The sequence below is a fragment of the Oncorhynchus masou genome, chromosome 4 (assembly GCF_036934945.1).
Source record: "Oncorhynchus masou masou isolate Uvic2021 chromosome 4, UVic_Omas_1.1, whole genome shotgun sequence".
NCBI lineage: Eukaryota > Metazoa > Chordata > Actinopteri > Salmoniformes > Salmonidae > Oncorhynchus > Oncorhynchus masou.
In genome coordinates, this window is record NC_088215.1 from 14,449,092 (window position 1) to 14,475,757 (window position 26,666).

A 26,666-nucleotide genomic window follows, 5' to 3' on the forward strand; every position below is an offset into this window, starting at 1 on the left:
ACACACAAGGCTGCTGCTCTCACATAAACACACACGCGTGCACACACTCACACACAGTTACGTTCAGTTAAAAGCATATCATCTCCGTCTCCAAAGTCCCAGTCAGTGCTTCCTGAGAACAGGGGCAAGCCAGAGAGCACACACAGCTATGGAGAATGGCCTTGGCAACCCTTCAACTGTGACGGGAAAGTCATAGCTCGTGGATAAAGAGTAGATGGAGAACATCATGACACTCACACTGATAGACAGCTAATCTACCCAGAGAGAAAATGGCAATAGCAGAGTAGTAGAACGATTTCAAAAGGAATTGTATATCACTGCATGTCAACAGCCTGTGTAGGATTTCTCCCCTCTCTCTTCATCTGTCTCTCTCCTTCCCTCTCTCTCATTCTCTCTCTTCCTCTCTCTCTCTTTCCCCTCTCTCTCATTCTCTCTCATTCTCTCTCTTCCTCTCTCTCTCTTTCCCCTCTCTCTCATTCTCTCTCTTCCTCTCTCTTCCTCGGTCTCTCTCTTTCCCCTCTCTCTCATTCTCTCTTCCTTTCTCTCTTTCCTCTCTCTCTCATTCTCTCTCTCTCTCATTCTCTCTCTTTCCCCTCTCTCTTCCTCTCTCTCTCTCTTCCTCTCTCTCTCTTTCCCCTCTCTCTCATTATCTCTTTCTCTCTCTCTCTTTCCCCTCTCTCATTCTCTCTTTCCCCTCTCTCTCATTCTCTCTCTTTCCCCTCTCTCATTCTCTCTCTTTCCCCTCTCGCTCATTCTCTCTCTTTCCCCTCTCTCATTCTCTCTCTCTCTCTTTCCCCTCTCTCACATTCTCTCTCTTTCTCTCTTTCCCCTCTCTCTCATTCTCTCTTTCCCCTCTCTCTCATTCTCTCTCTCTTTCCCCTCTCTCTCATTCTCTCTCTTCCTCTCTCTCTTCATCTGTCTCTCCAACCTAACTTAACCCCCATTCATACAGCTCTGTGGATAGATGGCAACCCAACAACCCAAATCCAACCAGTGTGGTATTTCCAGCAAACTTTCCCTAATTTCGAAGAACACAAATAAAGAGTTTCATTTTGGTTGGCTAGGGTAGTGTGGGATTATCAAGCTACGGCTGGGTCTGTGGAGTCTCACCAGTTTAGTCCGACCGGGAGGTTATAGTGTGTGCGTGTGTCTGTCAATGTGTGTGCGTGCGTGTGTTTGCGTGCTCGTGCATGCGTGGGTGCCTGTGTGTGCGGAGGGAAAAAGCTCAGAGAAAAAACACAAGGTTGACCTGAAGTGTGGTCCACTCTCACAGGACTCGGCCATGAACTTTGACCTTGTTGATAGAGGGGTTTGAAATACACCCCAGGAGAAAAAGCTATGTCAAAAGTCAATGGAACTTGACGAACCAAAAGTGTGGTAAGATACAAGCGGAACCAAAAGGAGACAGCTGTAAGAAACTCACACTGTTCCATTCACACATTACAGTCGTCTAGGCCACAATCCTTATAGGGGAACCATATTGTATACAACAAAAGCCCTATGTGGCACCATACAGTAAGCTAGCTATGCAACCAATCAATAGGGTCGATATGGATATGTTGTTGTCCAATGAGATATCGAGACAGAGAGCTAAAGCAACATTCTCAGCTGCCTCCGAGGCTGTTTTCACCGAGCCTTGGAGGGTCGCCGTTCAGTGAGATTGTGCTCTCTCTCTCTCTCTCTCTCTCTCTCTCTCTCTCTCTCTCTCTCTCTCTCTCTCTCTCTCTCTCTCTCTCTCTCTCTCTCTCTCTCTCTCTCTCTCTCTCTCTCTCTCTCTCTCTCTCTCTCTCTCTCTCTCTCTCTCTCTCTCTCTCTCTCTCTCTCTCTCTCTCTCTCTCTCTCTCTCTCTCTCTCTCTCTCTCTCTCTCTCTCTCTCTCTCTCTCTCTCTCTGCCCTCAAGCAGGAGCGCTGTGTTCAACCTCGCTTTATTGGCTAGGGTCACGGACAGTTGCCAATAGCAACCACGATTTCGATGGGGGTGGTGATGGGGTGGGGGAATTGGTGATGTCAGTTTGGCTATTTTGGAACGCAGAAGAAATAGTGTTGAAACATGGCGAGAGAGAGAAGAGGAAAGAGAGAGGGAGGAGAAGGAGGAGAGAGGGCCGAGGGCCTGCAGTGACAGAGAGAGTTCTTTCATTTCAGAACATGCTGTGCAAACAAGCTTCTCTTGCTTATACACACACACTGATATGCATGTTCAATGGGCTGCTTCTGAGCTTGTGATTACTCATAATAGCAGCAGGATAAACAGCTAAAGGAACTAACAGGCACTGAAGGAGGAGGTACATATTTTATACTTCCTCAGTCTTCGGTGTTTGACTCATAAAATTAAAGACTTTCGTCATCCTAGTCAACTGAAAGTGAAACCAGATTCATCTCCCCAATAATAACAGTGATTAAGTTCCACATTTCTTTACACATTTTTAAGTGAGGTTTAGTAAACACATTTCTTAAGTGAGGTTTAGTAAAAAAAAAAATAGGAGAGGTTTAGTAAACACATTTTTAAGTGAGGTTTAGTAAACACATTTTTAAGTGAGGTTTAGTAAACACATTTCTTAAGTGAGGTTTAGTAAAAAGAAAAATTAGGAGAGGTTTAGTAAACACATTTTTAAGTGAGGTTTAGTAAAGACATTTCTTAAGTGAGGTTTAGTAAAAAAAAAAATAGGAGAGGTTTAGTAAACACATTTTTAAAAGGGAAAAAGGGAAGAACGCTTTTAGGATCTAGATAGCACCTTTTTTTCTGAGTAGTGCTGCTGACATGCTGCAGTATGACAGAGTGGAGCAATGTGTCCACCGACCAGCACTGCCTTCCAGTCTAGAGGCACTAGAGAGAGCCCGCCAGCAGATCTCTTTTCCACGTTCTAGTTTTCTTTCCTCTTATCCTCAATGTTGCTCTTTCTCTCCCACTTTCTTTGTCCCTCCCTCCCTCCATCATCCCTGCTCTCTCCATCTCCCTCTCAAGGTGGAGGGGACACCGGTGTTGGTGGACAGGCTGCTTGGTCAGCTGTCGTGGGGCCTTGTGGGTAACACATGGAGGTCAGAGGGCCCCAGATACTGTAGACACCACTACCGGGGGACCAATCTGTTTTTTTTTAATAGCAGTGAGGGAATCAAACCATGGTGTTGACTAATACATGGGATTCATCTCTCTCTCTCTCTCTCTCTCTCTCTCTCTCTCTCTCTCTCTCTCTCTCTCTCTCTCTCTCTCTCTCTCTCTCTCTCTCTCTCTCTCTCTCTCTCTCTCTCTCTCTCTCTCTCTCTCTCTCTCTCTCTCTCTCTCTCTCTCTCTCTCATGGGATTCATCTCTAATACATGGGATTCATCTCTAATACATGGGATTCATCTCTCTCTCTCTCTCTCTCATAAGACGGTGCTGCATTAAATACTATGTGGCACCCTGTGAAGATTCCACTAAGCTGCATTTTGGACATCCACACGCGACCCGGGCACAGCTAGTGGCTAATTTTCTCCCATGGCTAACTAGAGTAGCTTTAGCCTAGCGGTGGGTGACAGTGTGTTAGCTGTTTGGTAAGAAGAGCTATACTGGTCAGATGAGAGAGACATTAGAGTGTGCATTTTCTTCAGCCTACCACCCCGTCTAGTAACGGCCTTGATGGTTGCTATGGAGATGACGTACTGTACCCTGAAAATTGCCCTTTTTTTGAGGGATGGTTGGGTTTACTTACAATCCAAGCAGGAGGTCGAACATCTTAGCTTCTTTGATCTATTGTGGATAGGCCTATGACACATTCTCCGAATCCCTTCAAATCCCAAGTTATTTGTCCAAATCCTCATAACGCTCTCTCAGACCAAGGACAAAAAAAAGGAGTTATGAGATGAGATGAGTCAAGTAGCCTTCCCTCCATCTCCCTCAGAGGCTAGCATCTGCTGGCCCCATTTCTCCCCCATTTGTGATTAAAGCTGGAGGAACAGAAACAACAACAACAACAACATAAGCACAGTAAAGGAGACAGCTAACAAGACAACAAAGCCAGGAGAGGACAGATAGCCGACGCACGTGCGCCCTCCCTAGAGCTCTGCTACACGACCCGAGCCCGACAGACCCACGACATTATACATTGGGTTCGGGGTGGGTAGGGATGATTTTTTTCATCACTAACCAGGGAATGGGTAGGGCTGTGGTATCACTAAATTGATCACTAACGTTTTGAAGCTGAGCCGTGCTCTGCTGTAGTACAGTCCTATCTGACTATCATATCATGGTGTCAGAAGTGCTTCACATATAAAACAGGAGAGAAAATAATAACGTTGAGTTCTATCTGAGTTTAGAGTGACGGAAAAGTAGCTAACAGCTCACTGCTCTCTCATGTATCGTCATTGAGCAGCCCAGGCCGAGCCGTTGCTATGGATACTCACAGACTCAAAGCAGGCAGGAGCAGAGTGCGGGCGAGTGGCAGACAGAGAGGAGCAGCTAATGGATTTACTAACGGAGGAAGTTATTGCTGATTGCGGATTTCGGTTTTCAGGCAGGGCCTTAAATTTGGCAGCATCGGGCCTGGGTAAGGCCTGAATGTCGCCAGCATGGGTACTGCTCAGGCTTTAAATTCATGCTCGTATGCTCTATTACTCCCTCCTGGCTCAGAATGTCTGTGTCCTCGCTATGGTAGTTCGCTCCTCAATATGCTTCGCCACTCATGCTAGCCGTGCGCCGTGACAGCGGTTCAAACAAGCAGTATCTCCATCGGCCACGGGGTTAGAGAGCAGTGCGGAGAAGCCCCGTTGGCAAAGGCAGAGTGAGGCTTTAGCCCAGAGAGAGGGACAGCGATGGGGGATCTCTGCAGTTATACCCGACGAGCAGTGGAGAGTATGTCATCGAGCGGGAGTTGTTTTGTTGTTGTTGTTGTTGTTGTGTTGGTCACAGTGGGAGATAAGAGGAGAAGAGACATAATATCAAAGAAACAATTGGGGTGGAGAGAAAAGAAGGGAAGGAAAAGAGAGAGATGGGTTGGTGAGAGAAACAGGCGGGAGGATTTGCAGAGAACAAAAACGGCAAAAGAAAGAAAGAAGGATCAAAACAGAGATGGTGATGATGATGATGATGATGATGATGGCAAAGAACTGGGTCGTGGGCTACTTTTCTCAGTAGTCCCGATACGGATGGAGAGCCCAGATATGATTGGCTGTGCCCTTGTCAGTTACACAAACCTCCCATAAGCAAACTGAAAGTGGGCCTCTACGTAAAACGACAAGATCTGGGTGTCATTGAGATCAAACAACGCCGCACAGCTTTCTCAGAACCTAAGGTCATGCGGGAGGAAAATGGTTGAGATGTGGTTTCGGTAAATGAGTGAGGTTTGTTCGTTAGCTAAAGCAACGTGTGCCTGTGTGGAAGTGCCCTGTGTGTTTCTATGTTTGCGGCTCGGCCATCTCTAAAAACAGTTATGTGGGAACTCCCTCAGTGCAAACATAGTCCTGAAATTAGACACCTGTGTTTCGGAGGCTATTCATAGTGACTCACATAGGCATATAGGGCTATATGGAAGTAAATGCACAACTACATGCTAGAACCTGTACAACTACATGCAGGTCGGGTAATTTGTAAGTCGCTCTGGATAAGAGCGTCTGCTAAATGACTTAAATGTAAATGTAAATGGGATATCCGATAACAGTGCGTTTCCTATGTCTGATGGTTCGTGTGAGAGTCTGACAGGTTTTCAACAAGCTAAGTTCAAGCTGAGTTCTTTACAGAAGTAGGACTGGATCTTCAACCTTACGGAGTTCGATACATCTGGTGTAATCTTATTTCATGAATCATCCAATTCGGACGATTTGTGTGTGTGTGAATTTAGCTAGTCCAAGGAGAGTCCTTGGTCCAAAAGCCTGTGTGATACAGAAGCAGGCTATGCAGAGAGTCAAATATAAATGTTGTCAACGAGGAGAGCATGTCAGAAAAAAAATATATATATAAAGATTTAAATATGGTTTAAATATAATTAGCATGTGTTTTGTCACACAAGCGAGATGTTTGGCCACTTGGGTGGATGAATGGGGAGAACATTTTTGTGGCACGTCTTCAGAGCACGAAGTCTATAACACTCCCCCGCCTGTGCTCTTCTTGGGCCCAACACAAACACACACACACACAAACACACACACACACACACACACACACACACACACAGTCCTACTGCAGACGTCTCAAGCAAGCAGCGGCGTGAATTGCTAAAGTCAAAATAATTTAAAGTAGTATTTAAGTTGTTTTTTGGTGTAGCTGTACTTTATTTTTTCTATTTTTGTCAACTTTTACTTTTACTTGAATACATTCCTAAATAAAATAATGTACTTTTTACTCCATACATTTTCCCTGACACCCAAAAGAACTCATTATATTTTTGAATGCTTAGCAGGACAAGAAAATGGTCCAAATCACACGCTTATCAAGAGAACATCCCTGGTCACCCCTACTGCCTCTGATCTGGTGGACTCACGAAACAAACATTCTTGCTGGAGTGTGCCCCTGGATATCTTTAAATTAAAAAAAAACAAGAAAGTGGTGGAGTGTGGTTTTCTGAATAATTAGAATTTTAAATGATTTATACTTTTACTTTTTGATATTGGAGTGGCAGGTAACTTAGTAGTTAGAGCGTTGGGCCAGTAACCGAAAGGTTGCTAGATCGAATCCAGCTAACACACTGTCATTATAAATAAGAATTTGTTCTTAACTGACTAGTTAAATAATAAATATTTTAGCAATTACATGAACTTTTGATATTTAAGTATTTTTAAAACCAAATACTTTCAGACTTTTGCTCAAGTAGTATTTTACTGGGTGACTTCACTTTTACTCAAGTATGACTATTGTGTACTTTTTCCACCACTGCAAACAAGCTTCCTTACACACACACACACACACACACACACACTTGCACTCCTTCCTTGCATCAACGTCCCTATTCAAGCTTCCTCTCGTCATCAACTCTGTTCTGGCCTTTCTTCAACCAGCTGCAGTCTTCTCTGCCGTCAAGTGCGTCTGTCTGACGCTTCTGCTTTGTGTCACGCGGGCTCCTTGTGACTATCAAAACACTCTGTCCTCTTTCAAAAGACACCCCTCTCTTAACAACTATGCATCTTACTGAATCACACCGCCGGACACAGTGTTTACTGGCTCTGGGTCGGAGCTTCTGAATGACTTCACCTTCGCCTGACTGAGCGGGAAGACTCGCGCTTTTTCCGTTGAGTCAGAGAGCTAGATAGTACACACTACACATGCCTTCCAGTAGAATAAACAAGGGAGAGTGTATGGGATCTTACTGAATCTATTGACATTGCTCTGGGTTGGTTAGTCAGTGACACAATGTACTGCATGCCATGTTTTAATGAACTTTAAATACGTTTGATTTGATCTGTCTAGGCCGAGGAGCGGCCATTACACTGACAACGTGCGCAGTGTAGAATGTGAATAGCATTGGCACCATCACTTCCATTGCAGTGTGTATCAGTGTAGTATGGGTGCATGACGTGGGTCTTCTTCATTGGTGTGTTGATGAATGCGGGTTTGCTCGAGGCGGGAGAAACCGGAAAAGGACAACATGGCAGTGGAGTAGGCTGATTCCAGGAAGAAGAAGATGTGGCATTTCAACGTGTCAAATTGAGTGACAGATGGATTGCCTGCAGCAGCTCAAGGATATGTCTATTTGATCTCAGTTTCATAAAAATCAAAAAATTATAATTCTATTGATTCTGCATGAGGAAATGACTTACTTCCTCAACCATAGAGCGGGTGAGATTGCAAAAAAAATTACAGTCTTGCATAACACCTTGGGGTGTGATGCACAGAAGGCTTACTGTCAGTGTTATACCATTCATCCAACATCCACCACAGACTCTGCAACCACCACCCTGGCCATGCTCGGGAACGACCACCCTCTCTGGCGAGCTCTCATTGGCTATTGCTGATCACCGTTCTCAAAACGTGTCACTGCACCACTCCCACTACAAGAGCATTGCAGATTGTGTGTTGATGAAATAAAACACGTTTAAAAAGATAAAGAGGTCTGGGACAGCTCGAAGACACGGTCGGTAGCCCTCATGTTGCGTCTCTGATCCGATAACTTTAAACGAGCATCGGTGACAGACGCGTGCCTCGAGTAGGCAACGACATGAGGGTTTTGTCTCCGTGCTCAAAAACTTGTCTGGGACAGGTAAATCAGGCCCAAAACCATGTAGTGTACACCCGCATGCCAGCGCAGGTACCCGACGAGTCGGAAGGTTCCATGTGCGTATCCATTTCCTCCTGCCCCTGACATACTTGCAGGGATAAGATCTCGTTAATCCAAAGGTAAGATGAATGGCGGCACTGTGTCTGAGTGTTGGGGGAGGAGTGGGGCGGGTGGCAGAAGGGAAACCAGTCCCCGGCAGACAGTGATGCAGTCAGCTAGGCACAGGCCCTCAGTCCTGCTCTCCCACTCACAAATGGATAAATACATAGCATATCCTGCTTTGGCTCCATATGCAATCTCATATAATCATTTTACCTTTATTTAATTAGGCAAGTCAGTTAAGAACAAATTCTTATTTTCAATGACAGCCTAGGAACAGCGGGTTAACTGCCTGTTCAGGGGCAGAACGACACGTTTGTACCTTGTCAGCTCAGGGGTTTGAACTTGCAACCTTCTGGTTACTAGTCCAACGCTCTAACCACTAGGCTACTCTGCCACCCCATGAAGTATGAAGTATTTGAGGCTGTGAACATAATCGTCCATGATCTTATGATATGAAACCTTGTATACAAATGGATGAATTTAGTATTGGAAATTGTGATCTTCTTCTTGACCCTTGTAGCGGTCGTGTCGTATTAGGGTTCCACCCACTGTTGTTCATGCGATACGGATATTTTTGCATGTAAATGACACGGTATGCGTGCTAGGTCAAAGGTCGTAGAGGTAGAGCATGTTAATATGGAGGGTGTAGATCTGGATATTACTAGATTGAATCCTTCGCTAAAGTGCACTTCAGTCTTCTGTGCCTGTCCCTTCTGTTTTGGCAAGGAAAAGGTGAAGGACCCAGGTGGATGAGTGCTTGTCAATACCCGCCTGAAAGCATGGCCAGGGACAAAGGGGGAACTTCTGTGAGTTGTCAAAATGCTCACTGAAATAGCCAGGCAAGAATTATGAGACATTGGAATTGGAGTAAACACAAAAAAAAACATCTTGTGTTGGACTCAGTCATCAGACGAATCCAATTTGGTTCAGGGCCAGGGTACTGTCTTGGTTTTTAGACATATTGTAGTAAAATAATGTGATTGAGGGATTGGGGATTTTTTTGGAACCAATTTTTATTGTTGGGTACTAATGACTTCTTTACATGTCTGAACAAAATAAATGGCAGAGGGATTTTGGGCAAATCCAATTACAAATGATGACTTTCTCCAAGGAATATTAGTGAAAAGTAGAAAGTGCTCTGCGAAAACATGACGATCTCCGTAAATCCCCTCTGACATCCACTTCATTCATACCCAGAGTATTCTGAAGTTGTTAGTTAAAGGAACGGTCATCTCTAGGACGCAGATGAGGAACCAACACAACACACACAGACACCCAGGGCCCCAGGTATGTGAGTCATGTAAAGTAGAGCTTCAGAAGAGTCACGGGGGCTTTTCAAGGTGGGATGGACTGGTTAAAGTCCCCTCTTCAATAACAACACAAATAAACAGTCGTTCTTACATCATGCCTTTAAAAAAAAAAAAAAACGAAACAAACTATATGAAAGGCATGTCATATATCCGGATTAATTTATCATAGTATTAACATTGCTAATGACCCGATGACAATTGCGATCACGTGTCACACGGAAATTTGGTTGCCTTCGCCTGTCTGCCTTGTTAAACAACTGCGAATTGAAAAGCCTCAAGTTGACAAAGATGAACATGTACAGTATAGCGCAGACATAGCATCATTTTGAGTTTGCTAGTCTATAATAAATCACCAACATTTACTTCCATTGGATATCTAAAAGCTGATAACACAGTGAAGAAGCCATTCAACTGCATATTAAGGCTAACTATTGCCCCTTCACACTAATCACTACAGATGACTCGGTAAACATTAAGGCAATCACAGTGTAATCCATTACCAATCAGTCTCAGTGTCATAATCTATAGTTAAGCGACGGGGGGGGGGGATATCCTTCATATCTATTACTCTACTATTGCTCATCTCCCCAGGGCTAAAAGAAATCACTCACTAACTTCCCAGCCATGATCCAACCAACCATGCGCTCCCAAAGAGACAAGCTTCTGCAGTCCAGAATATGATCAACAAATCTGGCCTATCAGATTCACGGGCTCTAATAACAAATAAACTGACAATGCAGTAATGATGTAAGCACCCCACCCCTTAGTCGCCCGAGTTTGATTGATTAGGATCCCGCTGACGCCAATGGAGACAGCTATAGTCTTACTGGGGTGTAGCACATAACGAAGAAATGGACTGTCAACTGTCAACACACACACACACACACACACACACACACACACTACATGTCAACGTTTTAAACGTATGTACATTTTTAAGTATTTTGTCTGTAATCTTTTACAGACTTTTTTTTACACATTTTACCTAAATTGCACTGACAATGTTGTCCTCTGCTGCTTATGCAAAACATATTTCGATTTTTTTTGTCTGTAATCTTACAAAATACTTTCAAATTGACATACGTTTAAAACATTGACATGTAGTGTGTGTGTGTGTGTGTGTGTGTGTGTGTGTGTGTGTGTGTGTGTGTGTGTGTGTGTGTGTGTGTGTGTGTGTGTGTGTGTGTGTGTGTGTGTGTGTTGACAGTCCTCCAGCTGTCAACTGCGTTTATTTTCAGCAAACTTAACATGTGTAAATATTTGTATGAACATAACAACATTCAACAACTGAGACATAAACTGAACAAGTTCCACTGTCACGTGACGAACAGAAATGGAATAATGTGTCCCTGAACCAAGGGGAGGGGGGGGTCAAAATCAAAAGTAACATTCAGTTTCTGTTGTGGCCACCAGCTGCATTAAGTACTGCAGTGCAGCTCCTCCTCATGGACTGCAACAGATTTGCCAGTTCTTCCTGAGTTACCATACTCTTCCACCAAGGCACCTGCAAGTTCCCTGACATTTCTGAGGGGAATGGCCCTAGCCCTCACCCTCTGATCCAACAGGTCCCAGGCGGATTAAGATCCGGGCTCTTCGCTGGCCATGACAGAACACTGACATTCCTGTCTTGCAAGGATTCATGCACAGAATGAGCAGTATGGCTGGTGGCATTGTCATGCTGGAGGGTCATGTCAGGATGAGCCTGCAAGAAGGGTACCACATGAGGGAGGAGGATGTCTTCCCTGTAACGCACAGCGTTGAGATTGCCTGCAATGACGACAAGCTCAGTCCGATGATACTGTGACACACCACCCCAGACCATGATGGACCCTCCACCTCCAAATCGGTCCCGCTCCAGAGTACAGGCTTTGGTGTAACACTCATTCCTTCGACGATAAACGTGAATCTGACCATCAACCCTGGTGAGACAAAATCGCGACTCGTCAGTGAAGAACACTTTTTGCCAGCCCTGTCTGGTCCAGCGATGGTGGATTTGTGCCCATAGGCGACGTTGTTTCCGGTGATGTCTGGTGAGGACCTGCCTTACAACAGGCCTAAAGCCCTCAGTCCAGCCTCTCTCAGCCTATTGCAGACAGTCTGAGCACTGATGGAGGGATTGTGCGTACCTGGTGTAACTCGGGCAGTTGTTGTTGCCATCCTGTACCTATCCCGAAAGTGTGATGTTCGGATGTACCTATCCTGTGCAGGTGTTGTCATACTTGGGCTGTCACTGTGAGGACGATCAGCTGTCCGTCCTGTCTTCCTGTAGCGCTGTCTTAGGCATCTCACAGTATGGATATTGCAATTTATTGCCCTGGCCACATCTGCAGTCCTCATGCCTCCTTGTAGCACGTTCACGCAGATGAGCAGGGACCCTGGGCATCTTTCTTTTGGTGTTTTTGAGAGTCGGTAGAAAGGCCTCTTTAGTGTCCTAAGTTTTCATAACTGTGACCTTAATTGCCTACCATCTGAAAGCTTTAAATGTCTTAACGACCGTTCCACAGGTGAATGTTCATTAATTGTTCATGGTTCACGGAACAGGCATGGGAAACAGTGTTAAAACCCTTTTACAATGAAGATCTGTGAAGTTATTTGGATTTTTACAAATTACCTTTGAAAGACAGGGTCCTGAAAAAGGGACATCTTTTTATTTGCTGAGCTTACATGAACAACTAGGGGACGTAAAATGGACACACTCTTCAGGGGATCATAAAAAAGGACAGCCACCTCCAGAGATGATGACCCCAGACACAATGATATCACTGAGCAATAATACAGTGATGCTTTGTGGGTAGTAAGAATATTGTTCTCATTTCTTACATTGCAGTGGGTAGAGAAAGAATGCTCAAATAATGTATCTATACTGTACTGTATCAGAAACACAATACACATAGGCCTACTGGTCTTATGCATGGTTCAATGGCACAATGATGAGGCATGTTTGGAAAAACATGATCAATTTGATACGCTGCCTGTCAATGCAAGGAACTGTGATCCCACAATTGATCTGCAGATTCCCCCAACACACAAACTAGCTAAATCTTCCCCTATGAACCCAGAATGTTGATTCTCAAAACACACTCAGAACCCTGCACTCATCCACACACACTTCCTTCCTCCAGCCAGCCTCAGGGAGACAGACCGTGATAACAGCACTGTCACACGCCGGGAAATCAAATGCAGCTGGTCGCCTGGTCAACAAACGGAGGCCATCTGACGGAGACCAGATGGACAGAGACCGAAGCGCGGTGAAGATGGACTCTTTCCTGTATCTGGTCTGGGGCCCCTCGGGGCCAAACAGAAGACTCATATAAAGTACTTGTATGCTGAACTCATATAGAAGTGAGGTAGGCCTATAGAAGCAGAACTCAAGTACTTGCTTGATATCAACACTGTAAGGGCCCTGCAGAATAACCCATACACAGTGCTTATATAAAGAACTCGCATAGAAGTGGTACACAGAACTCGTATAAGGTGTGCTCATATGAATGTATATAGTGCTCATTCTCATCACTGTAGCCTACTCAACATTGTAGTCTGTTACAACATACGTTTGTTTGTGATCATGTACTGATTATTGTAGTGTAATCAAGGTTTAAAAAGGCTCCTAAAGCTTGTGTCATTTCCACATAAATGTGTCAGACCTGATTAGCCCCAACGAAAAATGTATCAACCCCTACAATTTTTTTAAATATTTGATATACATTTCCACATACAGTATATACACATGTACTCTACAAGGTTTTGAAATTGTTCCACAGGGACGCTGGCCCATGTTGACTCCAATTCTTCCCACAGTTGTGTCAAGTTGGCTGGATGTCCTTTGGGTGGTGGACCATTATTGACACACATGGCAAACTGTTGAGGGTGAAAAACCCGGCAGCGTGGCAGTTCTTGACACACTCAAGCCGGTGCACCTGGCACCTACCACCATACCCAATTCAAAGACACTTAAATATGTTGTCTTGCCCATTTGACCTCTGAATGGCACACGTACACAATCCATGTCTCAATTGTCTCAAGGCTTAAACATCTCTTCATCTACACCTGATTGAAACAGTAGATTTAACAAGTGACATCCATAAGGGATCATAGCTTTCACCTGGAAAAACCTGGTCAGTCTATTTCATGGAAAGAGCAAGTGTTCCTAATGTTTTGTACAGTCAGTGTAAATACCCACATAATTATTCACATTTCCTGTTGCTGAGGGATTCTTGTCCTGCTGTGAGAAACTGAGTCAAATTTAGACACTGCATCTGTACCGCTCATTGTCTACAATGTTTACTTCACAAAAGCTCTTGAATAATTTGCACATTTCAACAGTGTGAGTCAGTGTGAGGGGGTTTTTAAATTCAGAATTAGCTGTACAATTGGACAGTAAAGTGGTACTGGGTTATTTGTATGGATGAGATGAATGTATGGACTACATTAGAAACAACCAGGGGTTTATTTGACTTGACATTTCTCTCTGCATTCATTATTGGCCTTCTGAGTAGTCATGGTAGGCTATACAACAGATCAACTTAATTGACCAGGGTTTGGAGATGGGTAGGGTCTAGCACAAATAAAACAGCAGCATATGATTGTCTGTTATAAGTGTTCAGTTAATCTGTCTTTTTTTTGTTGTTGATGAGATATGGTAAAAATACAAAATAAAAAAAGAGAATGACTGCCTTTTGGAAAGTCCAAAACCGATTGAAATTATAATTTCAGATCATCATCAGATATCATGGCCCCATTCTTATTCAAATTAGATGAATTTCCAAGAAATGTGTCCAGACATGTATCGTGGTAGAACTCTACAGGAGCATCTTTCGAGGTGGAGGCAACAGGTGGAGACATGAGCTTCTGACCGATGGCGGAATAAAACAACTGCGCAAGAAGACTTCATAGCATGCAAATAGATGTATGAAATGTTTCACTTACACAAACGCATGGTAGATGAACGCCCAGGCTCGTGGTCTCTCCAGCACGTTGTACAGTAAATTTTGCAGCCTTCGGTAACGGACGTTTCTCCGGCCGCTCTGAGCGCTGTATATGAGCGGCTTTCCCAGCAGGCTGAGCCGGGCTCCCTTGTTTCCTCTCAGGCTCTCCGACCCCCCGGCACCTGTAGCACTGGAGGCCGACAGCAAACCGTCCCCGGCACTAGCGTTGTTCATCATCCTTCGGCCGGACTCCACATCCTTCAAGTCATAGCCCTCGGCGCGGTGGCCCGGAGAAGTTTTCATCCAGAGCCCCGTGCCGCCTTCATCTCCGCTGTGGTTGCGGGGCATGGCATCACCAGGGCGGGCATGAAGTGCTGATGTGCAAAGGTCCTCTGGGGCATGCGTGGCTGTCTTGGACGTGTTGATGTGGAGCTCTCTGAATGAACAGCAAATGAGGTATTCCAGCTCCTTGGAGTTAGATATGAAACCATAGGCAAGACACGCTGTTTAACCCGTCTGTGTTTTGACCGCCCTCTTTCGCCCTGTCAACAATCAGCACTCCGCATGCAGTGTCGGGTTTTCCACAGCTGTGTGTCTGTCGCCTGCGCGTAAACGAAATGCACTAAGCCCGCATTTCTTCAGTGGGCGCGTCTTGAGGTCCAGTTTCAACAAATTGTCACCACTATCCCAGGTAGTTTAAAGGGGAGTTGTAGTCAGCACGACCCGGCTCGTAGGGTTTTGCATAAACACAAAGGAAGTGAATTTCTCCGATGAAAGGCGACTTTCTCACCAGCGCGATGAGCTCAGCCTGTTGCTTCCACTATAAATGTCAGCGGCGGAGGCGCACGAGGATGGCTGGGGCCAGCCGATACGGCGCATTAAATGCTAAAGAGAACGCACCACACGAATTGTTTCCAATTTAAGCATTTGTTAACGTACTGATGACAATTCCGTATCTTCAGATATTTTCGAGTCAGCATGTCCTCGTTCCTCGTGCTTGGAAACTGGCAGTATAAGCTCAGCTAGCCGCGGAGTCCTTAGTGATGAGAGATGTTTCATTGTCAATTGAGCGCTTGAAACACAAGTCGCACTGAAAACCGCGATTTTATTCCGTTGGCATTCAATTTCCATTTAAGGCAAAAACCATGCAAATAACTAAAGTGAACATTTACGAGACGCATTTGAATGCTCTATTAAGTAGGCCTAGTCTATAGCTTAATGAATTTTCCATTCAGAAGTAAAAAATATATTTCATTCGATGGAAATAATAAACCGCAAACGGTATGACATCTGTATAAAATATCTAGACTACAGTCGCCTACACAGATGAAAAAGTCGTTCTGAATTCCACCCGCCGGTGCGCCACCCAAAATGACATTAGACTATAGCAAAAATAATCATTATGAGCGTCTCGGATTTATTAATAATTATGTGAAGAATTCCCACTTATTAATATCCCCTCTCCCCCCCTTCTCTTAGTTCTCTGTCAGCAGCTACTAACACCATGACCACGTGACATGGCCTGAAATAAAATCCCGAGACGCGGTGCAGTATAATAACCCACACATTGGATAGGTTGTTATATCTTATACATTTCCCGACTACTTAAATGATAGACTTGGTTGATCTTCAAACAGAAATAAACAAATTCATGAGGGGATGGAGAACTTGGTTAGTTCCTTTTGTTCAACCAAAAACAGACAGATCCATTGTGCATTCTTACTGAATGGCGATTCTGCAAGATGTTGTTTTGCTGTAAAACTGTTGCATGTAGAGGAAGTTGTGGCATGTGGCGTATTATTTTCTCATTCAGTGAACACACATTTCCTCTTGTCTATACCGCAAGCGCTGTGGAAAAGCAGTCGCTGTAGTATTCAATACTGCAATAGCACTTCTCAGAACAAGAACATGCTTGTCTGTGGCCTGGTCTCAGATCTGTTTGTGCTCTTGCCAACACTCAATTGCTCATTGTCAAGCCAAACACAATGAAGTTAGCATGGTAGCACTAACAGGCTGGGTGGCAAGTAGCCTAGCGGTTGGGCCAGTAACAGAACGGTCGCTGGTTTGAATCCCTGAGCCGACTAGGCAAAGTGCCCAAATTGCACTCTAATTGCTCTTTGAAGTCTCTCTGGATAACAGTGTCTGTAAAAATGTAGGTTACTATAGAGCTTATTCAACATGTTTCATCATCATGTAGGTTGTTTTTGGACATACTGTATATATAAGTGCTGACCATGCAGGGACAACACTTGTTTTGATGGCAGAAAGATCATTAAATGACATAAAGGAGAGAGGGGACAATGGAGGGTGTTCTCTGGATGACAGCAGGCTCTGTCGTAGCATGAGAGCCTGTACGCGATAGCACCCTGTCGAAGAGTGTGTGTGTGTCTGTGTGACCCAACTACATAGCTCTGACCCTTAGACAGGTCTGCACACACATAGATCTCTCTACTAGAGGTTAGCACCTCTGTCCTTCCAATCCAGCCTCTCCAGAACTGCATAGTATATCAGGTGTGGACCTGGGACTAGAACTCAGCCCTGACATTTCTAACACACCGGCCCATTTATTCCCTTGAGGCCCTCATTATTAGCCAGATAATGATCATTTTATCACAAAATACCCAAGTTAGACAGGCCCACTGGGCTACAAATTGACCAGCCCATCTGGCATTTGCCCGAAATGCGAGAAGGCCAATCCGTCCTTGCAGTTTATGAAGGGCAAACAGAGATAAACTCCATCCATACACTGATGATCCTCTGACAAAACTACACCATCTGCTGGTGAATACTGGTTAGTTACTCAGTAGGTTATTATATTGCACCATCTCGGGAAATCATCTTTGTCTCCCACGAAGAATTCGGGGAGGGGACTGTGGATCTGTCTCCGTCCGTTCGTTTAAACGTTTGTACGTTAGTCACATGCGGTATCTCAGACAGCACTGGGCCGATTTTGACGAAACTTGGGTGAATGATGCGTCTTGCCATAAAGATCCAGCCTTGTTTTGACGGCCTTGTTTTGAGGTGACATGAATTTACTGGAACTGTTTTCTGGTTGTTTGTTTGACTATATGCTTGAAAACCACAATTCACACATGACACAGTAGGATGGTGTTTCAATTATGCATAGGAAGTGGATTTTGTCATTTAAACTAAACTAAATATACAATCAATAGCCTTTTTCTTTGCAAATTATTTCAACCAAAACTCAGTACACTGTAAATGCATCCTTTTTATTTCTAAATCTACAGTTATCGTTGCAACTGGGATATGGGCTGCACCAGTTTCCTGTGCCAAGCCCAATTTCCTGTACCTTCTGAGGGCCTCTTACTCCTAAGAAGGTGTCAGTAGATGGTTCTTAAACTGTATATACCGCAATACTGTACATGCAGTGAAAACTCAGCATATCTCAACAATTCAAAACCCTCAAAGCAGAGTGCACACAGATCTTCCATCAGATAACACTAACCTGCATCTTACCATTCTCCATTTAGGAGGATTCTAAATACCTGACCCTGCATGAGTGGTTAGAGGGAACATCTACTCACTCCTCTGAACACTGGGTGGATGCTAAATCCAATGGGTGGATGCTAGATGCAGAATGTAGGCTCGCTGGGCTGTTCCCAAACTATTCCCCCCTCAATGCACACAACAAAAGAGGAAGTCAACATAAAGAGAACAAACATTATGAAAATAATGAACGTGATTATATTTCCCGTTTTTTTCTCTGTGCGTTCTATTACTGATGAACCATAAAGATCATCATCATTTGGCCCTTAATGGAAGAGGTCACTTCCTGGAAGCTGGAAGACAAGTATTTTGACTATATTATGTATGATCTCTGGTCCTCACACACACACACACACACACACACACACACACACACACACACACACACACACACACACACACACACACACACACACACACACACACACACACACACACACACACACACACACACACACACACACACACACACACACACACACACACACACACGTCGTGAGCTCTGATCCAGTGACAAGGGGCAGGGGCTAGATTGCCTGCAGATGTTGTTTCGGGGGGCCCTCTGCTTTCTTAATGAGAGGATGTGGAACATAAATCTCCGGGGTCCATGTTGCCATGTGTCCTATAAGAGGTCAAACGAGAGGGCATTTTGGTACAACTTCCCCTTTCAGTGAGAGAAACCAACGCAGTCAGCCATGAAGGAACAGTCAAAGCAACAGTTTTCTATGTTTTCAGAGTTTTCTATGCAAATTTGAAAACTTTCATAGAGTTGTTAGTGCCATTATTTGACCTAGCGAGCTCGTTAAGAGGGTCAGACCTGTTGCTGTAATGTTTAAGGCGTTGGCTTGATAATTGCTAGACCTGGGTTTGAGGCCCAGTCAGGGCTACCCCCTGAATTTGCTATAACATAGCTCCATGGTTGCTTTCCTTAACATTGGTCCTAATTGACCCATTTTTTTTTCAGTTGAAGAGGATCATCTTGAACAAAGTGAGGTGCACAATCACTGATCTACAAATAGTATTCCCTGCCACATAATAAGCTTTGTGCAATGAAGATTTGGAACTACGCCTCCCCTTGCTTATGTGACCCCCCCCCCCCACACTAAACACACAAGCACAACCACATTGATTGATTGAAGACAGCTTACAGTGCCTTGCGAAAGTATTCGGCCCCCTTGAACTTTGCGACCTTTTGCCACATTTCAGGCTTCAAACATAAAGATATAAAACTGTATTTTTTTGTGAAGAATCAACAACAAGTGGGACACAATCATGAAGTGGAACGACATTTATTGGATATTTCAAACTTTTTTAACAAATCAAAAACTGAAAAATTGGGCGTGCAAAATTATTCAGCCCCTTTACTTCCAGTGCAGCAAACTCTCTCCAGAAGTTCAGTGAGGATCTTTGAATGATCCAATGTTGACCTAAATGACTAATGATGATAAATACAATCCACCTGTGTGTAATCAAGTCTCCGTATAAATGCACCTGCACTGTGATAGTCTCAGAGGTCCGTTAAAAGCGCAGAGAGCATCATGAAGAACAAGGAACACACCAGGCAGGTCAGAGATACCAAGCCGGATTTGGATACAAAAAGATTTCCCAAGCTTTAAACATCCCAAGGAGCACTGTGCAAGCGATAATATTGAAATGGAAGGAGTATCAGACCACTGCAAATCTACCAAGACCTGGCCGTCCCTCTAAACTTTCAGCTCATACAAGGATAAGACTGATCAGAGATGCAGCCAAGAGGCCCATGATCACTCTGGATGAACTGCAGACATCTACAGCTGAGGTGGGAGACTCTGTCCATAGGACAACAATCAGTCGTATATTGCACAAATCTGGCCTTTATGGAAGAGTGGCAAGAAGAAAGCCATTTCTTAAAGATATCCATAAAAAGTGTTGTTTAAAGTTTGCCACAAGCCACCTGGGAGATACACCAAACATGTGGAAGAAGGTGCTCTGGTCAGATGAAACCAAAATTGAAATTTTGGCAACAATGCAAAACGTTATGTTTGGCGTAAAAGTAACACAGCTCATCACCCTGAACACACCATCCCCACTGTCAAACATGGTGGTGGCAGCATCATGGTTTGGGCCTGCTTTTCTTCAGCAAGGACAGGGAAGATGGTTAAGATTGATGGGAAGATGGATGGAGCCAAATACAGGATCATTCTGGAAGAAAACCTGATGGAGTCTGCAAAAGACCTGAGACTGGGACGGAGATTTGTCTTCCAACAAGACAATGATCCAAAACATAAAGCAAAATCTACAATGGAATGGTTCAGAAATAAACATATCCAGGTGTTAGAATGGCCAAGTCAAAGTCCAGACCTGAATCCAATCGAGAATCTGTGGAAAGAACTGAAAACTGCTGTTCACAAATGCTCTCCATCCAACCTCACTGAGCTCGAGCTGTTTTGCAAGGATGAATGGGAAAAAAATTCAGTCTCTCGATGTGCAAAACTGATAGAGACATACCCCAAGCGACTTACAGCTGTAATCGCAGCAAAATGTGGCGCTACAAAGTATTAACTTAAGGGGGCTGAATAATTTTGCACGCCCAATTTTTCAGTTTTTGATTTGTTAAAAAAGTTTGAAATATCCAATAAATGTCGTTCCACTTCATGATTGTGTCCCACTTGTTGTTGATTCTTCACAAAAAAATACAGTTTTATATCTTCATGTTAGAAGCCTGAAATGTGGCGAAAGGTCGCAAAGTTCAAGGGGGCCGAATACTTTCGCAAGGCACTGTATGTCAATGAAATAACATTTCCTAAAAATGTCTAACTTCAGCAACCCTAGTGGATAAAATCAAATATAAAACTTGTCCTAATGATGACATCCGTGAGATGACACAGAGTCAAAATGTGAACTGGAAGTGCGTCACAAATGAGGCATAATTTGATGGCCATTATTTGGACATGGTCATTTGCAATTCTAGCTTTTGCGAATTCCTTCCATGTTTGTCTTTGTAATGCTTAATTTGTCACAATTTGGAGTCTCCAAGACGTTTGTCCTGGATTTCGTCAGATCTCAGTTGATTCTAAGGTCTTTCTACTTTCATGTGTAGGATTCAAATGTTGGCCTGTTTTTTTAAAGCTACACTGATACTGCTCTCTCTCTCTCTCTCTCTCTCTCTCTCTCTCTCTCTCTCTCTCTCTCTCTCTCTCTCTCTCTCTCTCTCTCTCTGGGAGTTCTGTGAAGCTGCTTTGCTAAGATGCCTATCTGAGGAGACTGACAGAGGGCATGGCAGGGTTGAGTCTGTGGGACCAGAGAAAATATTAGTTTTCCCACAAGCAAGCAAGAAGAAAGGCTCATTTTCATTTTGACCCGGTTTTGACATAATGTACCAAGGTAATTGTGGGTTAAGAGCAATCTAGGCTCTCAAAATACACTTTTATGTCATCTAGGATGGAAAATACACTTTGAATATGCATTGGAAGCAGATGGGGTCAAATAGTATTTGAAATCTTTCCAACACTTAAGGCTCTATTCAATCCGTAGCACTGAAGAGATGCTTTATAGCGCGATTGACAATTAAAGGCAATGTTCCCGCGGTCGCTGAGACTGCATTCATGGTGAACACTGCATACCGTGCCGTCGGAAAGTAGTCAGACCCCTTGATTTGTCCTACATTTTGTTACGTTACAGCCTTAATCTAAAATGGATTCAATTAAATAAAATCTGTAGCAATCTAATAAATAATAAAGAAATAAGTATCCAGAACTTTGCTATGAGACTCAAAATCGAGCTCAGGTGCATCCTGTTTACATTTATCATCCTTGAGATGTTTTCTTCAAATTGATTGGAGTCCACCTGTGGTAAAAATCAATTGATTGGACAGGATTTGGAAAGGCACACACCTGTCTATATAAGGTCCCGCAGTTGACAGTGCATGTTAGAGCAAAAACCAAGCCATGAGGTCGAAGGAATTGTCTCTATGAACTCCAAGACAGAATTGTGTCGAGGCACAGATCTAGGGAAGGGTACCAGCAAATTTCTGCAGTGTTGAAGGTCCCCAAGAACATAGTGGCCTCCATCATTCTTAAATGGAAGAAGTTTAGACTCACCAAGACTCTTCCTAGAGCTCGCCGCCCGACCAAACTGAGCAATTGGGGGAGAAGGGTCTTGGTCAGGGAGGTGACCAAGAACCCAATGGTTACTCTGACAGAGCTCTAGAGTTCATCTGTGGAGATGGGAGGACCTTTCCAGAAGGACAACCATCTCTGCAGCACTCCACCAATCAGGCCTTTATGGTAGAGTGGCCAGACGGAAGACACTCCTCAGGAAAAGGCACATGACGGCCCATTTGGAGTTTGCCAAAAGGCAAATGAAGACTCTCAGACCATGAGAAACAAGATTATCTGGTCTGATGAAACCAAGATTAAACTCTTTGGCCTCAATGTCAAGCATCACGTCTGGAGGAAACTTGGCACCATCCCTACTGTGAAGCATGGTGTTGACAGCATCATGTTGTGGGGATGTTTTTCAGCGGCAGGGACTGAGAGACTAGTCAGGATCGAGGCAAAGATGAATGGAACAAAGTACAGAGTGATCCTTGATGACAACCCGTTCAAACATCTCTGGAGAGACCTGAAAATAGCTCTGCAGCAACACTCCTCATCCAACCTGACAGAGCTTGAGAGGATCTGCAGAGAAGAATGGGAGAAACTCCCCAAATACAGGTATGCCAAACTTGTAGCGTCATACCCAAGAAAACTCGAGGCTGTTATCGCTGCCAAAGGTGCTTCAACAAAGTACTGAGTAAAGGGTCTTATGTAAATGTGATATTTCATTATTATTTTTTTGTTGTTGAAATTATCAACAATTTCTTGAAACGTGTTTTTGCTTTGTCATTATGTGATATTGTGTGTAGATTGATCAGGAAAAAAATATTTTGAATCAATTTTAGAATAAGGCTGTAACCTAACAAATGGGGAAAAAGTCAAGGGGTCTGAATACTTTCTGAAGGCACTGAATGTCGGCTCAACCAGAATTTATTTTTTACAGTTTTACGCGGATCTTCCGCAACACCTCCGCGATAGGGATTGAATCCAGCCCTTAGTGTTTGCTTTAGCCTGCCTGGATTGTCAGATGGGCGGGGTTTGCAATTTTGAGAATTGGTTCCATTCTATCAGACAAGCTCAATCACGCCCAGTTGAACTGTTTCAAATGGTTTTAAATAGGACTTGAACCCAGGTATGGTAGGAGGAGAGGGTTGACAGTGGAACAACAACAGCAAGTATGAGGGAGAATTCTTCCACACATTCTTTTTTATTTGTAAATAATAAAAATGAACTCTTTTTTTTATATAAAACATACTCATAATTTGAGCCACAGCTGTTATACCAAACAAGAAACGCTGCAGTGAATACTTTCTTTTTTATCTGATCGTTTCCTTTTGTAGTTGTTGTTTCAGTGGAACACATAAATTGTAAACAATCAGCATTTTTTTTCTCTCCTAATAATACTGACAAAATAAAAAAATAACTCACTAAACATGAAACAAAAAAATTGACCTTTTTATAAATGGGTTTTTACATGGCTGGGGTCGTAGGTTGTAGGTTTCAAAGCATGGAGAGAGAGGTGTAGTGACGACAGCTTTTGCAGATAATATGGCCTGATACCCTCGTACACTCAAGTGTGGCAATTTGGGACTATACCCTGAAGCCTTGTAGTAAAGTAGTGTCCCTTTGTGACTTTCTAAGTCCAATCTTAGTCTTAATGAACTTGACAATGTCGCAGTAATCTGTCTTGGCCCCTTCGTAAATATCACTAAACCGTTTGGTTGGTTGAAAATATATTTACAATATACCTAAATTACTTTTGGTACATTATACTCTGAATAATTTGTGTAACATAAGTATCCATATATCTTATTACATCATTATGTTCAACATAACTATACTTTGTATATAAGTTGATCTGATTTATACATATTCAACCATGTTGTCTCAGCCCCATAGAGGTAAACTATGTGTACAGTAACTGTAGATTTGAAAGAATGGGCGGTGAGGATTGCTTAGTGCGACAGTACAGCACGGGTTCAATAGCTTTAAAAAAAGACATCAACATAATCTCGATAATCAGTTGATTTCGAAAAACATTCAGCACCGGAATGAAGGATGTGGACTAGACTTGACTGCAGCTGATAATTTTGAATGTCTTCGCGTGATGTGAATGGCTTCGGGTTTCTCTTTATATTTAAGTACGAGCAAACTGTACAAGTGCATGCAACATACAAGCGGGCCTACGGGTATGTGGAACGAACACACATCTCTAGTTCAGTTCAATCTTTTTTTTTCCAGTATCGTTTTTGTTTTACAAAATGTGCATGCAGCTTGGAACAGGTCCGAGTCATGCCGAGCCACGCCCCCTTTGGTGTGGCAGGAGTCAGCGGGCCTGACGAAGGATGAGCATTGGTGCTCCTGTCCGGAAAGCTCAATCTGATTGTTTACTTTTCACATTCACAAAGATGCAGAAGGGAAATTTGAGCAACTGATGTTTTTTGTTTTTCAAAAAAATCGAGACAAAGAAGAAATGAAATGAACCAAATAATTACATTTGCAAGCAGTATTTTTTATATTTTTTTCATTCACTTTTTTTTTCTCAAAAAGTTTAACTTTTGGCCATAAAAAAAAAAATCAAGCTTATTTTGCTTGCGTTTTTGAATCTCAAAATAATGTAAACTGAAGTTTTGGATAAAACCCCTAAACATGTGCTGGGGTGAGGGGAAGGATGCTCCAAGAAAACAGCTAAATGAAAGTTCTCGTGATTGTGGACAAAGATACGTCTTTTTGTTACAGTGACTTGTTGACACCCTGGTGATAGTTCAAAATGAAATGTATAATTATATTTATTGGTCAACCACCTTGGAGGTCTAATAGACATCTATACAAAGACAACTGGGTTGGAGTTTTTGTAGGTGACTAAACGAAGAAAACAACATTGTAATCCCACACTAATCTCATCGTCAAGTGTAAAAATCGGAATTTAAGATGTGTCACTGAACAGTCCCCTGCATCTCATTGCAGACACTTTTTTTTCTCTATTTTGTATTTTTTCTTTGTGTCTTTTTACTCTTCTCCATGCATACATCAGACAACTCATCGTAAACCTCATACTCATCATAAAAACATTGTTGTGCCGTAAGTAACAAGCTGAGAAAAAAAGAGTCAAACGTACCAAAGACAAAAACGAGAGAGCGGCTTGGACCAGCCATGGTAAACATATTGAAAACAAAAAAATGATATTTTGACAAAGAAGGACCAGTAATGTGAATCCACAAAGTCTAGGCACCAGAAGGAGACCCCTGCTTGCCCGGACCGACCCCACTCAGAAGCACTCTGCCCTGGGAGCCGAAGTGCTGGCAGTCTGTTTGAGGGCCGGATGGGGGCCACTGCAGAGAGGACATTATGGCACCCCCTGAGAGACAAGGAGGATGACACCTCTGTCTTGGGTCCATACATTCCGACGCTAACATACATTTCTTTGTTTATTGATGGTTTGACTAAAAACTACCACCCTGCTTCCTTTCACATTTACATTTCTACTTTCTCAATGAATTGAGTGTCGACTCCAGTACAGCCTTACCTAGCTTCCGAACATTGTTTATTACCCACAGCCCTAGTTCTTAGATTACAACCGCGAAAAAACGATGACGAATTCGTTACTGGAATGAAACACTGAAATCTAACGCTCTCTAAAACAAACAAAGAGATTAAACGATACCAGGAGTGATTGTCAGATCTCAACAAAGCTTTTTTGTTAATCATTGTGACTCTGTTTTTTGATTGTTGTTGTTCTAGAATAATTTTTGTCCGTTAATCTCTAAGGTGACGTAAATTCGCTGTAGGCTAGCCATAGTCCCATTGGTCCATTAAGATTGGTAGCTATAGTCCTATTGGTCCACTAGGATCGGGTGCCCGGTGGGCCCGAGGAGCTGTCCAATGACGACTGGGAAGCACGTCGAGTCAGGGAGGCTAGTGTGGGGTCCACTAAGGAGGAGGGTGGGAACAACTTGTACCAGCCAATCACTGTGCTTGTTAAGTCTAGTTCCTCCAATAGGATTTGTGCAACTCCCATGAAGCTTTTGTGGTCCATTCGTCCGTAGTCTCCCCAGACGATCACCTGAAGGAGAAAAAAAGACCCCCAAAAATGTATTGATTAAAACCTTTACAGCTTAAATGGTTAAAGGTTAAAACATTTTTCTTTTTTAATGGTTTTAATATTATTCAGTCGATGCATTAATTGAATTATTGAATTAAAAAGTGATTGAACTTTTCTTTATGAAACAAGGCTTTGACCCTCACCTGTAAGACTTTACCCTGTGGGCTCTCCTCAAATTGCAGCGCTTGCTGGTATAGCGGGTCCAGCGTTTTCCGTGCAATCTTGGTTTTCTTTTTGGCTACATACGCTCCATTATTCAACAGATAGACCTTGACGTATGGAGCTGATGAAAGAAAGAAAGAAAGAAAGAAAGAAAGAAAGAAGAAACAAGAGGCAGATATGGATACGGATTCTCAATTGTGGTTCTAAACATGGTCTGGTCGAATTGTTTTTTCTAGGTGGGCAATTACATGGACCCAGATAAGACTACTCCTGGATTAAAAAACACTTTCAATGGACTTCGC

At 43.3% G+C, this 26,666-nt stretch overlaps 1 protein-coding gene and 1 pseudogene across 2 annotated transcripts in view; both read right to left on the reverse strand.

Moving 5' to 3' along the window:
- LOC135524209 (potassium voltage-gated channel subfamily KQT member 5-like) overlaps window positions 1–15,560 on the reverse strand; it is a 137,736-nt gene extending 122,176 nt beyond the window's left edge. For both annotated transcript variants that reach the window (XM_064951554.1, XM_064951544.1), the window contains exon 1: window positions 14,519–15,560. In XM_064951554.1, coding sequence (XP_064807626.1) covers window positions 14,519–14,865 — 347 coding nt within the window. In that variant the 5' untranslated portion in view covers window positions 14,866–15,560. The remainder of the gene's footprint in view (window positions 1–14,518) is intronic.
- A 7,728-nt stretch (window positions 15,561–23,288) lies between these two features.
- Window positions 23,289–26,666, reverse strand: part of LOC135524228 (regulating synaptic membrane exocytosis protein 1-like) — a 104,550-nt pseudogene continuing 101,172 nt past the window's right edge.